The sequence below is a fragment of the Pollicipes pollicipes genome, unplaced genomic scaffold (assembly GCF_011947565.3).
Source record: "Pollicipes pollicipes isolate AB1234 unplaced genomic scaffold, Ppol_2.1 Scaffold_6052;HRSCAF=7182_pilon_pilon_pilon, whole genome shotgun sequence".
NCBI lineage: Eukaryota > Metazoa > Arthropoda > Thecostraca > Pollicipedomorpha > Pollicipedidae > Pollicipes > Pollicipes pollicipes.
Window position 1 is genome coordinate 12,942,278 of NW_023596805.1, and position 14,840 is coordinate 12,957,117.

Sequence of the window (14,840 nt, forward strand, 5' to 3'; positions counted from 1 at the left end):
ACATCTGCTAGATGGCCTGTTACGCGTCTTTTTTTTTGTTATGTCTTACCATCGCACTTTAACAGGTAATCGGGACGGAAGTGTTCACCTCTGTCCACGGCGGCAGACAGAACCTTAGGATAACACCAGCGTTAGTGACCGAGGCGTTGAAGGATGCCAAATTGTCAGCTAATAAAAGTGTAGCCTGTTGTACAAACACACAATATCAAGCCCAACCAAAGGAGTAAAAAATTTCATCTTAGTGCTGCTTGATAGTATCTGTTAATAAGAGATAACCGAAAGCAGCCAGCTTCAAGGACAACAACCGGTGGGCCACTTGTACTATTATCCAACTAGCAGTGTTACAAGGCGACGTCAGGGAAATACATGGCAAAGTGTCAGGGGCAGAGGCACATCAGAGTGTTTTAGCTGGCATGCTGCCAACTCTGCCCCCCCCCCCCGCCCACTAAGCGAGGGTGACGTCATGAGGTGGCATGCAACCCGGCTTAGTCGGTCAGATTGGCAACGTTGTCAGTTTGCGGATCTCTCTCTCTCTCTCTCTCTCTCTCTCTCTCTCTCTCTCTCTCTCTCTCTCTCTCTCTCTCTCTCTCTCTCTCTCTCTCTCTCTCCAAATACTAAATCCGCGTTGCACGTATGATGGAGAGGCCAATAATGGCGGCAAGTAAAGTGGCGCGCCAATGCATCTCGAAGGATGGCTCCAAAATTCGGAAGCTGACAAACTATACACGATGTCATTTGATCACATCGAAATTAGTTGAAGCGTGCGGTTAAGACCAGGTTCAATTCGTGACACGGGTTGGCATTCTGTAGAATAGTTCTTAGTTGTCATATATTTGATGCAATTTTTGTCTTTCAGGTGCTGGATTGTTATCACTTGGTGCTGCTGTCTTGGGAGAGTGGATTACTTAGTTATTATTGTTGTTTGGAAGGAGCGCGTACTTTCTTAGAGGGATCTAGTTCCTTGTTCAGTTGGGTGGGATAGGGGCTTCAGCTCCCCCCCCCCCCCCCCACCCCACCCCACCCCAACTCAGCATGGGCTTCAGCCCTCCCAGCTTTGGGGAGAAAGTGGGCAAGATCCGGAAGGAAGCCTGTTTGTTAGTATATTTTAGGGCAATTTGGGCCATTTTTCACTGTTCAACCCCAACTCCTTTTACGAAACTGCGCCCCTGCTTTGTTACGTGTTGCAGGGTTATCCTCTAGTGCATTTGTTTAAACGCATATGCATATAGTTTGTTGCTACTGTTTTTCTGAGATACGCATGTAAATATATTTTCACCTCCACTTCGAACCTGAATCTATGTGCAAATCGTAAAATACACGGGCACGGAATTTACGGCCTGTGTGCAGCAATTTACCGCGCGCGAAATATGCCAACGATAATCACTGGGGTTATGGGACTCGTAATGCGCGACCGTAGTGCGCATGCGCCACCAATTGTCACCATTCGCCGGTTTTTTTCCAGAACCGACACACGAGGGCCTAACTGGCGGGTGCGTCTGGCGGAGGAGAGCCACATTGGCACGTGCCGCTGTTTGCAGTCGGCCTCACAGATCCGACAAGGCAGCCGGGCGTCGGGTGAACACAACAGGATAGGGAAAACGGGTGTTGCGCAACATCCGGTCGTGGGATGGGGAGGTGTCCACAACAACAGTATACTCGCCTTAAAGCGACCAAAGAAAACCACTCGCATTGTAAAAACCCATTTAAGTCGACCTGGAGCGCGGTGTACGCGGGAGGCTTTCTTGGAGCTACTGTGCGTTGAATTTGACCGAGAAGTACGCCGTCTTCAATAACACGCCCCCAACGCGCTGCGTGAAGCTCGCTCCCGTCGCTCGCACCGCATCGCATCGCTCCCACCGCATCGCATCGCTCGGAGGATCCCATGCCCGAACGACCGGCCGCCACGTCGTCGTGGCCACAAGTCGTCCTGCTGGATGTCCGGTGACATACGCCAGCCAGCGTGTTGTCAGCCAGCCCCGACGGAGCGGACGTCAGCCAGCCCCGACAGAGCGGACGTCAGCCAGCCCCGACAGAGCGGACGTCAGCCAGCCCCGATAGAGCGGACGTCAGCCAGCCCTGACAGAGCGAACATCAGACGGTCACAACAGAGCGGACGTCAGCCAGCCCCGACAGAGCGGGCGTTAGCCAGCCCCGACAGAACGGACGTCAGACAGTCACAACAGAGCGGACGTCAGCCAGCCCCGACAGAGCGGACGTCAGACAGTCACAACAGAGCGGCCGTCAGCCAGCCCCGACAGAGCGGACGGCAGCCAGCCCCGACAGAGCGGACGTCGGCCAGCCCCGACAGAGCAGACGTCAGACAGTCACAACAGAGCGGACGTCAGCCAGCCCCGACAGAGCGGACATCAGGCAGTCACAACAGAGCGGACGTCATCCAGCCCCGACAGAGCGGACGTCAGCCAGCCTCGACAGAGCGGACATCAGACAGTCACAACAGAGCGGATGTCAGACAGTCACGACAGAGCGGACGTCAGCCAGCCCTGACAGAGCGGACGTCAGCCAGCCCCGACAGAGCGCACGTCAGCCAGCCCCGACAGAGCGCACGTCAGCCAGCCCCGACAGAGCGCACGTCAGCCAGTCCCGACAGAGCGGACGTCAGCCAGTCCCGACGGAGCGGACGTCAGCCAGTCACAACAGAGCGGACGTCAGTCAGCCCCGACAGAGCGGACGTCAGACAGTCACAACAGAGCGGACGTCAGCCAGCCCAGACAGAGTGATCATGTTGACGCCGCCCGTGCGGTATCGGGTAGGCGAGTCACTGGGGTTTTACAACGCATTTAGCTGCTGACGGTACATGGCGTCATCCGCGTTCACCCTGCCAGGAAGGGCAAGCACCACGGAGAATGGAACCCGGAACCTCTGGTTTCCCAGCCGGGCGGTGGTTAGCGAAGACGCGTGGTTAACCACTACACTACCAGCACTCCGCTCGTGCGACAACGTTACCACCAGCGGGGCGCCGACGCCCGCCACCACATGGCGGTCTGCGACTTCCGCCTCATCCAGTCGTGATCGTTAGCCAACTATTGCACCTTGAGATGGGTGTGATGGGCTTGCGGAGCTGGGCAGCTTCTCAAGCAGTAAATTTCTGGACGTGATGGACATGCTCATCGACTCGTTGAGAGGCTGTCTGATGAGCGTTTGGATCGCGACAAGGCGGAAACACTCAGTCCAGAGGTCATCCCATGGAAACAGCAGGATTAACACCACGGCAGCTTTACATTGAAACCACGATCAGTATAAATGGAACATATATTTGAGTCGGCAAATATACATAGAATATGTACACGTGACTGGGATACATTGGAGACATGTTTCGCATCGTTGCACTCACCACACGTGCGGCGGGCGAAACCAGACGTTCCTCCACAGCACGGCTACGGCGCAATATAACGCCGGTTCAAATGCATGCTTCCGCTGTAGAGCTTCCGTAAGCTCACAAAGCATCGGCGGCTCACCAAATCTCGGAGGATTCGCCCCAGATGCACGGCAAGAGATTTCTCACACATCAGACTGCAGCCTTCACATCGCTCTGGCTAATGCCTTGTATAAAGGCGACGCTCCAATTGTCACGATATTGTCATACACCACGGATTGGCGAGATGGGACCATGCCGCAGGGAGAGCGCCCTCAGGGCAAAGCGTGGTGTGTTAATGCAGCCCAAGCGCGGGACCTGCGCGCCTCCCCGTGTGACGAGCGGACCAGCGAGCCCCGCCGCCCAGCCTGGGCTGTGTCGCTGTACGCGCCAGGTGCCGTTGATGACCGAGAGCTGTGCACGTCAGCCTGCACTCACGGGGAGTCGGCAGCGGCGACGGGTCGTCAGCAGCGACGTAGGCAGGGGAGGCTCTAGGGACTGGACTCGCAGTGACCGGCCGACGGCTCTCAGGTGGCCAGCACACAGTCTGAGCGCAGGCCAACGTTCCCCGGTGACGGCGGGTCAATGCACTGGCGGTGTCCGCAGGCAGGTCCACGCCTGGCATGTGAGCGCGGCGGCCGCGTCCGCGCCCCGTCCAAAACAGAGAGAGAGCGAGCGAGAGAGCATACGCCCCAGACGTTACAATGGCCACTCATCACAATACGAAGGCACAGATCGGGCAGTACAGGCGATTCGGAAACAGACGAATGCGCTCCTCTGCCGACGACAGCGCTGTCCAGACAGGCCTTTAACTCCCTCAGACATCCCCATCCGGTTAGCGTCCGGGACAGTCGCGCCACGGACACGCTCACACTCCCTTCCACCCCACTCACCGGTGCCGCGTTCCTGTTAGTCCCTGCTTTGACGTACCTTCCCATCGCGGGACCGGACGCGGCCGCGGGGGCCTGCCCGGGCCCCACGCTGGCCTCCGGTCTAACCGGCGCTCGGATTCCAGCCGTGTTCGGACGTCCTCCCACGCGTCAGTCGACTGCCTCCTCCCCCCCCCCCCCCGACCAAACTGAGACACGCGCCGGAGCGTCGAGCCGGATCGGTGCCCCTCATCATGGGGCCAACCCTGCCCCCCCCCCTCCCGTCCGGGTCGCTGACCAGAGGGCAGCTCCCTCCTCCTCCTCCTCGGAGCAGGAGGGGCACCACTCGGCTGGGCACCACTCGGCTGGAGCCCGGCCGCAGGAAAGAGCTGTGACGAACCCACGGACCCCGGCGAGGGCGATCCCGCCCAGAACCAATCCGTCTCGCGTCTCCGGGCCGATCACTCCACGCCTCCACACGAGACACCTAGCGGCAACGCGCGCAATCACAGCAGAACGGGCAGCCTACGGCCCGCGACTGGCTTCCGGTAACCAATCCGTGAACTGCCCCAGCGGGTTAGACAGCGAACTAAGCCCAATTTGCCATCCGTCGATATGGGCTTAGTTCTTTGAGACGACACATTCGTCTCAGAAAACAGGCAGCGATAAGATACCTTCGTCAGTCCGCCACGCTCTTCGCTACGTAAAGGCTCCTCCGTAGCAGAGGGCGCGAGCATCGGATCCACAACTGACACGCAGACCACCTCCCCAAACCATACGGAAGCGTCCAATGGAAGAAGCCACGCGCGCCAGCCTCGCAACGACTACGGAAATCATGGCACGAGTCATGCTGCAGTGTCTTGTACAAAAACAATATCGCGACAGCAACCAAACAGAAAGCTAGCCTCAGCTCTTGAGTGCGGGCACTTGGTCACGGCCCGTGACGTCAGCGATATGTGCGACCCAGGCCGGCCGCGGCGGCGCTGCGCCTCGCCGCCGACGGAGCCGGCTCACAGCTGCACCTTGAGATCCCGCATGCGGCTTTTGATGCGCTCCCTCATCTCGGCGAACCTGGCGGACCCGCCGGGCAGAGGAGGGTTAGCACGGCGCGAAGAGCATGCGCGTGGTCAGAGCGCGGCGGCCCGGCGCCTGCCGCACCCGCCGGCAGGCGCCGGCGGGTGAGGCAGGGTTAGCATCGGCGACAATCCTAGGCGTGGTTGGGGCGCGGCGGCCCGGCCCAGCCGCGACGAGAACGCCGCGGCCCGGCGCCACACTGTCGCAAGGAGTGGCACGAGCCAGCCGCGCACACCGTGTCCGACGGGTCAGACGGCAGCGACGGAGAGGTGGTGGCCCCCACGCGCCACTCGAGCCCATCATCACATAGCTTAACAAACGACACCTGAAGAGAACATTCTCTTCAGTCCACGTTGTTCTCACACAGGTCTCCAGGCTCACTAGCTGTGACTGAGCTCCACTGCCCCCAGTCACCTACTTGTCCTTAATTCGCTGCAGCTGGCGTTCCTCCTCCTCCCTGTACTTCTGCAAGATGGCGGTGCATTCCACATCGGTCAGGTTGATGTATTGCGCCACCTCACTCCCTGTCCAGAGAGGTTAGAGGTCAGCACGAGCTGCAGTGCGTTCGGGTCTTCTGTCCAGCGGATGTTTTCAATGTGCCGCTTGAAACAATAACGAGCCAGGGTCCGGGGACGAGCACGTGGATACGCTGCTGGCGTCCTGGGTCCGGCAGGCGGTCCCAGCGAAGCGGTTGGACCAAAGGCGCCACAGCAACAACGAGCGCTCTGTCTGAGCGCCGCTCCTCTGAACACCAAACACCGCACGGCGCCAGCTGGGGAGGCATACCTCATCCCAACGGCCAGCAGTATCGATGCCGCGACTGTGCGAGCGGCTGGTTGCGGCCGGCCGGCGGGCGGGGACCGGCCGGCCGTGCCGGGGGACGCGCCGCCGGCCGGCCACTCACGGATCTCGGCGGTGGTCTCCCGGTCCATGATGAAGAGCCGGGCGGCCGCCTCCGACGGACCGCTGGAGATCCTCGTCAACAGCGGGTACTCGTCACTCCGGAGACGCCGCCGCTCTGATGACACGGGGCATCACCGGCCGGGCGTCAGCGCGCGCGAACGCACCAGCCGGCGTCTCTACACCGGCCGCGGGCCTCCAGATCACACAGCAGAGTTCCCTCCAGCTGAGCTTCGTCAGATCACGAAGAGTCGCCCCCCCCCCCCCCACCCCCACCCAGCTGAGCTCGCCCAGTTCTCAGAGACTGCACACTCCCCCTCCCCCTCCTGCTCAAACCCAACAGACATCAGACCCCAGCACAGATGGGGGATGTTGAGAGAGCAGTGCTGCAGAGCTGCCTGCACGAGGCTGTGCAAGGGAACGCGTTGAGCTGATGTGGATTAAACTGGGTACGGTCGCCATCACGTGGCGTTTCCCTACCCCAGGTCTCCGGCGGTGGCCAGGCGGCGAGCAGCACAGCAACTATTGGGGGTTTATGGTCAACACATACACTGGCCCTCTGACCGTCTCACGTGACCGAGACGGAGGACTATGCTGTGTCAGCTTCAAGCAAGCAACTTCAAGCAACTTTGTCACTCTGTCGCGTCCGGTTCTTGGCAGAAATTCTGGAATATCGCTGACAAGCACACGTAGAGCAATGCAGTATGCCAGTGAAGCTGCAGCAGGCATTCTTATTCGCTTTCCTTTATTTCCACACCTTTTCCACGACATTAACACGCTAAACAAAATGGCAAGCGTGTGGTGTTTCGTTGGCGGCGGATCATGTTCCTCCCGTCCTGGCTGAGCCGCAAGCGGCGTGTGCGGCGTGTGCGGCGTGTGCGGCGTGTGCGGCGTGAGCGGCGTGTGCGGCGTGTGCGGCGCGCGTCGCCGCCGTGTCGGCCGCCGAGTCGGCCTCACTCACCGCCCGAGTCCCAGACGATGTAGAGGGCGAAGTTGTCGGCGCGGTCTTCGACGCGGTACTTCTCCAGCACCATGTCGATCATCTCACGCGAGGTCACCAGCGAGGTGACCCACACCGACAGGCCGGAGCCGTGCGGCGGCGTGAACACCGACGTCTCGCGGTTGTAGAAGTGGCCGTTGATGGAGCAGCGACGCTGCCGGCCACAGCAGGTCAGGTCAGGTCAGGTCAGATCAGGTCAGGTCAGGTCAGGGCGTCACATCAGTCAGCAGCGGGCAGATCACTCAGCGGCAGGTCAGGTCAGGCCAGGAGTGTCACGCCGTGCCAGGTCAGCCACAGATCAGGTCATATCAGGACAGTACAGTGCCAACTAGCGATCAGCACGCATACAAACGCCGTTTGACGCCTCATATCCTATGTTCTGTACATCACAGCTTTCGGTCGAGTCACGGCAGAAGAGTTCAGGCGGGCACCACCTCCGCCATAGTACGGCAGGTTACGACCAATGGTGATCACCTCCACAAACAGTGTAAATGCTTAACTGCAAACTGCACTGTTATCGGGGGGGGGGGGGGGAGTGTAAATACCGACGAAATTGGCCACGTTGGGTCGATATATCACTTATGGAAATAGCTCCAGATCAACTCGCCTCTGCTAAAATGATGAAGCTGGTTTGGTCTTTTGGGCACATTGATAGCATAGTACACATGGAAACCATTTTTCTGGGACTGACCTTGATCTTGGTCTTGTTCATGCGCCGTCCCGGCCGTCGCCGGATGACCCGCGACTTGGCCGGCTGCCGGAGGGGAGGCTCGGTGGTGGACTCGTCCGTCGGCGACGAGTCCACCACGGCGGCCGGGGAAGGCCCCTCCTTGTTGCAGTTCTCCACCTCGCTGACCTCCAGCTGACCCTTCTCCACGCCGTCTTCGGGGACCACGTGACCGTTCGTCTCCGCCTGAGGCAAGGTGCACGGGTACAACCACACCCCAGCATCACAGGCTACAGCATACAACAAGCTCGTCATCTGGAAACTCGCTGATCCTGAACGACACCACCAGGAACACACTGTGTTTACATCGTCAGCTCCCCTTACACAAAGGGGTGGGACATGCATGTGCCGCGCACACAATGCAAGTGACGTCTTTGCAAAAGTTCAATAGAAGATAAACCATGAAAGACTGGTCTGATGCGTGAGGAGTGTCTCCTCCAATGCGTGAGGCGTTTGTGGTCTGATGCGTGAGGCGTTTGTGGTCTGATGCGTGAGGCGTTTGTGGTCTGATGCGTGAGGAGTGTCTGCTCTGATGCGTGAGGCGTTTGTGGTCTGAAGCATGAGGCGTCTGTGGTCTGAAGCGTGAGGCGTTTGTGGTCTGAAGCGTGAGGCAATTGTGGTCTGATGCGTGAGGCATTTGTGGTCTGATGCGTGAGGCGTCTGTGGTCTGATGCGTGAGGCGTTTGTGGTCTGATGCATGAGGCGTTTGTGCTCTGATGCGTGAGGCGTTTGTGGTCTGATGTGTGAGGCGTTTGTGCTCTGATGCGTGAGGCGTTTGTGGTCTGATGCGTTAGGCGTGTCTGGTCTGATGCGTGAGGCGCGTCTGGTCTGATGCGTGAGGCGTAACCACTCCAGTCCAGCCCGGCGGCCCAACGGCGCGCTGACTGACCTCCGGCGGCGGCGGCGGCGTGACGCTGGCCAGCTGGCTGAGCGCGTGCGGCGTGACGCTCTGGTTACGCGCGTGCCCGTGCGCCGGCGAGGAGACGGGCGTGGCCGGCGCTGAGCCGCTGTCCGAGCCGGAATCAGAGTCGAGGCTACGCTGGGTCGGCTGGCGGCGGCAGGGTGACGCTAGTAACTGTACCCCATTATGGTAGTGGGAGAGTGTACACAGTAACAATGAAGGCAAGGGGAGTTTGATAACACAGTGAATGAAGTCCATAGATGACACATAACATTGATGTCACTTTGCAACTGGTTCACAAATAAGTGAAAAATACACACCTGTGGTTGTTACACACAGGTTGTTTTCTGCTTGCGATGACAGATTTAATAGCGACCTTTAATAGGCACTATGTGTACTAATTTGAGTGTCCTCGCGCTGGGGTTATTTGCTCCTTAATACAGCCATCAGCATCGTGTCTCGTTTCTCCGGCCGAAGTCCAGCGCCCCCCCCCCGCAAGAGCACACCTGAACCCACAGAACAAATAACCTAGAGCCACAGCACGGGCGAGTCCTGGCGGCCAAGGACGGCGCTGCTCAGAGCCGCCTCACACCAGACCAGAGCATCAGGACCACCCACAACCCTCCCCATCTCCACCCCAGCCCGGCTCTGAGCCACCCACTGCCCTCTCCATCACAGCCCGGCTCTGAGCCACCCACTGCCTTCTCCATCACAGCACGGCTCTGAGCCAACCACCGCCCTCTCCATCACAGCCCAGCTCTGAGCCACCCACCGCCCTCTCCATCCCAGCCCAGCTCTGAGCCACCCACCGCCCTCTCCATCCCAGCTCCGCAGCGCCGTACCTCCACGAACTGCGACATGCGTTTCCTGACGATGGGCCGCTGGTCGTCATCCTCCTTGAACTGGAGCAGCTTGTTGACTCCCCAGTACAGCTTCAGCACGCCGTCCAGGATCAGGCGGCCGTTCCTCTGCAGCGCACGCGCCGCGGTGCGGGTTACTCGGCGGCTGAGGCGGCGCCCACAGGCGGCCAGGTCGGCGCGTCAAAGCACGCGCACGACCCGCGACGTAGCGCGCGGTGGGGCGGGGGGGGGGGGGGGGGGGGGGGGGGAGGTGTGACGGCTCGGCCGAGCCGTCACACCAGATGTCACATCGGATAATCAACATGTGGTTGATCCCAGTTCCGCGGAGTCAACTACTGATTGCGGCTCACTGCTGGATGCTGCCTGAATGACCGCAGGTCTGAGTCAGGTTTGGTTATGACTCAAATACGCAAGGCTCAACGCCTGAATCCATTCCTATGGTGTCTAGTTCGGAGGGAGCATTTTTGAATGGAACGCTCTCTGTAGGCAATGCATACATTGACATATCACGCTAAGTTGAATAAGGAGACAGTACCGCAAGCATGTGATAGACCAGGCATGTGGGAGACGGCGTCGGCCGGCGTCCATCTCCCGTCCTCCGCCGGCGCCGTCTCCCGCCCCCGACCGGCACCGTCTCCTGTCCCTCACCGGCGCCATCTCTCGCCCCCGACCGGCACCGTCTCCCGTCCCTCACTGGCGCCGTCCCGGCCTCCGCCGTCCCCGGCCTCCACCGTCCCCGGCCTCCGCCGTCTCCCGCCCCGGACCGGCACCGTCTCCCGTCCCTCACCGACGCCCGTCTCCCGTCTACCGTTCCCGACTGGCGCCGTCTCCCGTCCCTCACCGACACAGTCTCCCGCCCCCGACCGGCGCCGTCTCCCGTCCCCGGCCGGCGCCGTTCTCCCATCCTCCGCCGGCGCCGTCTCCCGTCCCCGGCCAGCGCCGTCTCCCATCCTCCGCCGGCGCCGTCTCCCGTCCCCTGACCTCCGCCGTCTCCCATCCCCGGCCGGCGCCATTTCCCGTCCCCTGGCCTCCGCCGTCTCCCGTCCCCTGGTTTCCGCCGTCTCCCATCCTCGGCCGGCGCCCGTCTCCCGTCCCCTGGCCTCCGTCGTCCTCCATCCCTGACCGGCGTCGTCTCCCGTCTCCCGGCCGCCTCCCGTCCCCTGTCCTCCGCCGTCTCCCGTCCCCGGCCGGCCCCCGTCCCCGGCCCAGCACTCGCCTCCCTGCTGTGGATCTGCGTGCGGCTGCTCTCGTGGTACTTGTTGTAGGCCTTCAGCTGGCGCTCTAGCAGCTGGCGGTCGGCCAGCTCGCGCGCCGTCTCCGACTCCGAGCCGCGCCGCCCGAAGCTCGCGTGCGCCTCCACGTGCGTGCCGTGGCCGAACAGGTGTGGCCCGAACAGAGCGCCGTAGCACGGCACGTGGCAGTACGGCGCCCCCTTGTGCTGCGACGCCGGGAAGTTGGTTAGCGTTTGAGTCTCATGGAAACATGAGGTGCAGTGGTTATTTGCACCCACATCGTGCTTAAAGAAGCCACGTCAAGTCGTCCGAGTATGTGCAGACAGGCAGCAGTTTCCTATAACTCTCCCCCAGTGCCTTGTCGGCTGCACACCGGAACAGGACGCTGTAAATGGAAACCGAATGTATTTTCAGACTGCGGGTGATGTGCCTTCTGAGCTGTTCAGGTCAGGCCAGGTCATTGCGAATTCAAGGTTGTGGGTTGATTGACAAGAGAGCTACAGATAATGTGCCCAGCATGTGAGGCTGAGTGGTCTGGTGTCTGAGAGCAGGTACAAGTGCATCTAGGCAGTGTGGCATATGCATAGCATGCACATCATCAGGGGGCTATGATACCAGAATGGTGTTTTGAGCACAATGAGGTGCTCAGCCTAGTGGCATCATGTTCTTCATGCCAGATGTCATGAAATGTCCATTCCTAGCAATACAAATAGCTTTAAGATCACCAAGATGTAGTGTAATGCATTAGAGTTGACTGTTCCTGGCAAACTTCTTCATTAGACACAATGAAAGCATATGTGATAGCATGTAATAGTTGGTTCAGTTCAAGACATCAGTCACAAGCACCATCTGATGCAAGGTGATGGCTAGAGCTAACAACTACACCAATTGCCATAAAACAGTCTCCGCAATTGGTGCGCCCTGAGAGGACAACAAAAAGTCCACTGCTTGTTAATGGCCAGCTAGCAGGCAGACATTACACTCAACAGCCCTTACCTCTGCATGCTGGCCGGGGTTGAGCCTCTTGCTGCACTCACTGCAGCGCAGACACTCTGGGTGCCAGTCAAACCCCATGCTCTGCTTTCGCTCAGCTGATGGGTGAGATGCAGACAGACATATCACACTGTGTTGCAACATGTCCCTCCATACTGGTGCAACAAAATGCATCGCTGAATGAGAAACAACTCTAAATATGACATTGATGGTCTGGCATTGAGCGGCTCATTTTAGCTCTTGGACAAGAGAACCAAAATGTTTTGCTCCATTGCCTTAGCCCATTGTCCAGTCCTTAGGAGCCATCACTGTCCTATTATATGCTGGCAGCACATTTCAGAATAGCAAAGTCCAGGCATAAATGAAATGATTGACTGTTTTGCTCATGGCTGCATCATTGAGAACAACCAAACATACCTTAATGTTGTATGATGGTTTTTCTAGATAATTGTAAGTTATTACAGATGGTATATGTGATGAAATCAACATGGCCATGGTGGAATGCTCACTTACAGAGAACAACATGATCATTACATTTGTTAATGTACATCATAACAGAAATGCTTATTTATAGATGAATTTAAATAATTGCAATATTTGTGATAGCAGGAGTATTTTAGCCCAACTTCTACACTATATTTATTTGTGCCTCTACACATCAGGACAACTTACCAAAGTACACTGGCTTTTCACATCTCCTGCACTTCCACATGGTGTCTCTAGGACATGCAGGCAGGGTTTACCTCAAACCTGAAATACACCAAGCACAGATGACCAGAGATCACCTATATGTGAGTATGCAGCTGGAAACCTTGAACAAAACCCTGCAGCTCCTCCTGCAAACCTAAGGAGAAAGTGATGACAGCACCTATATGGGTCTCTAATTTTTATCCAATCTAAATCCTGCTGTCAAGAAAGAAAGAAGATTAAGCCAACAAAGAGCTCTTAGAAAGAAGTCTGCTAAAAATTAACCCACTGCATGTGATGCCTATGCAACACTGTCCACTGAATCTCACACCCACAATGAAAGAACTCATCCCAGGCCAAAATGAGCTAATGTGCAACTTGTTTTCAGGTAAGAAATGTTTTCTGAGGATTCACATTTATATTCACCCTTTTATTATCATAATTTCATGAAACATTGCCTCCCTCCGTGCTGAAATTGGTGGTGAATGTGCACAAAACTCTGAAGGCTTGGGTTTATAACATAAGGCAGATATTCTTAATGACATTGCTGACGTACAGTGTAGTCTTTTGCAGGTTGGCTCAGAGCTTCTAACAAGCTGCACAACCCCTGTTGCGAGCATTATGCACTACTTCAGGCAGGGGTCGAGTTCTCCAGAGTCTAAAGCAAATACACGCATATTCCAACACAACGAGGAGAATGCTAGCTGACATGTCCCTTTTCCCTGATCTATGAGAGCAGTAATGGAGCACAACTGGAAACAGCCTTAAGCTGCACGCCCACCGATAACACCGCCGCCGACCTGGCGGGCTTCAATGATGCTATTTGTACTTGCCCCGTCAACTCTACCACCCCATGCAACAGGCCATGAACTCACAACTTACAAAGCTGCGCTGCGTCACACTTCGCCACATTCCTGCACATTACAAGTTCCACAACAAACAGAACTTGTTGATTGACGTACCACTCCGAACGGGCAGGGTAAGTAGCTGTATTCTTAGATCTTAAGATAAAAGATAATAATTCATTACTTATCCATCAAAAACGTGTTGATCAAAGTTAAAGTGAAATGCTTTCTTGAGATTTGTTCAAATATACCTACCGAAAGCTGTTGAACAGCTCAAATGACTTCAAAGGTAGCTGTCAGCAGTCCGTAGTCATATGAAAGCCTGGTGAAGTGCTGCACTCATGGGTGCCATTTCAGCGTTGCACTTCACCAGCGCAACGTGCTATTGACTAGCAAAAGCCTATGACTGTTTATAGCAAACAGGGTCCATTGAATTGAAACCATGCCCTACATGATGTGAAAACGGCGCAAGCGCTACAATTACACTCCTGGTTGATAACGAATCAGCTGCTGTTCCTAGATAAGCCACATGGTGATGAGGGGTCGAGGTCTGCGTTCTGCGTGTTTGGAAGATAGGCAGTTTTCATCTCATTGTCGATCCCGAGTCCAGGTTAAGTGTATTAGCATCTTGGAGTCCAAAATGTTAATCATGGAGAGGTGGGGTTCAGGTCATGTTGGAATCCGCTGTGCTCTGCAACGGGGGTGATTAATGCTGAAGCTTTGGTGCGGAAAATGGTGTTTCTGAAGTTATGTGCTTGTTACCCCCTACTCCTGTTTGCATGGGATGGACAAATCATTAGCCAGAATGCAAGAATTACATGTTGATTGTAGCATGGACACAATAGCGGCAACATCAGGGAATTACAGTGTGCCTGTGCCGTAAATGTAGTGTCATGAACTCAGTGTGATGTGATTTGTGCTGCAGTGCTATGAGCTTTTGAATGGGTAGCACCAAATTCAGTGCAAATGAAGCCAATGTGCTAAGGAATTATAAAGATATAATATTTCACCCAGGTATGTGTTGAATGCTGTTGTAATCTGTATTATGCTTTATGATGTATACATGTATATATATATATATATATATATATATATATATATATGTATGTATATGTATGCATATATATATATATATATATATATATATATATATATATATATATATATATATATACACATAACAGACATGAATAGCATTTCATATCTTATAACACAAAAGTCTTCCTCATGAACACAGATCTGAATGTCTGATAATACTTTTGAAAGAATTGTGATCAGAGCTATTGCTGAAGAGGACTCATTAGTTGTAAGGACTGCATGATACCCTTCCAATACTATGTAAATACTCATTGCAGGATGGACATGTTCAGTACCATCCC

The 14,840-nt window shown here is 56.2% G+C and overlaps 1 protein-coding gene across 2 annotated transcripts; it reads right to left on the reverse strand.

Annotated features, from left to right (window-relative positions):
• Positions 1–4,739: 4,739 nt before the first annotated feature.
• On the reverse strand, positions 4,740–13,770 carry LOC119104550 (ras association domain-containing protein 4). 2 transcript variants are annotated; one of them, XM_037228269.1, is made up of 11 exons: positions 13,717–13,770; positions 12,602–12,679; positions 11,933–12,027; positions 10,921–11,142; positions 9,687–9,812; positions 8,833–8,991; positions 7,908–8,129; positions 7,178–7,370; positions 6,221–6,334; positions 5,735–5,840; positions 4,740–5,313 (listed from the first exon to the last, which is right to left on the reverse strand). In XM_037228269.1, the coding sequence occupies exons 2-11, from the start codon at positions 12,639–12,641 to the stop codon at positions 5,253–5,255; spliced, it is 1,338 nt and encodes a 445-aa protein (XP_037084164.1). In that variant the 5' UTR covers positions 12,642–12,679; positions 13,717–13,770; the 3' UTR covers positions 4,740–5,252. The 2 variants fall into 2 exon arrangements, with proteins under 2 accessions (XP_037084164.1, XP_037084163.1); XM_037228268.1 differs by lacking the exon at positions 13,717–13,770 and adding an exon at positions 13,398–13,422.
• Between the last annotated feature and the right edge of the window lie 1,070 nt (positions 13,771–14,840).

Coding starts and splice junctions, on each gene's coding strand:
- LOC119104550 (XM_037228269.1), bottom strand. CDS start 12,641: ATGTGGAAGTGCAGGAGATGTGAAAAGCCAGTGTACTTTG. Junction 7,371..7,907: donor TGAACAAGACCAAGATCAAG/GTCAGTCCCAGA, acceptor TGTGGCCGGCAG/CGTCGCTGCTCCATCAACGG. Junction 5,314..5,734: donor CTGCAGCGAATTAAGGACAA/GTAGGTGACTGG, acceptor CGGGTCCGCCAG/GTTCGCCGAGATGAGGGAGC.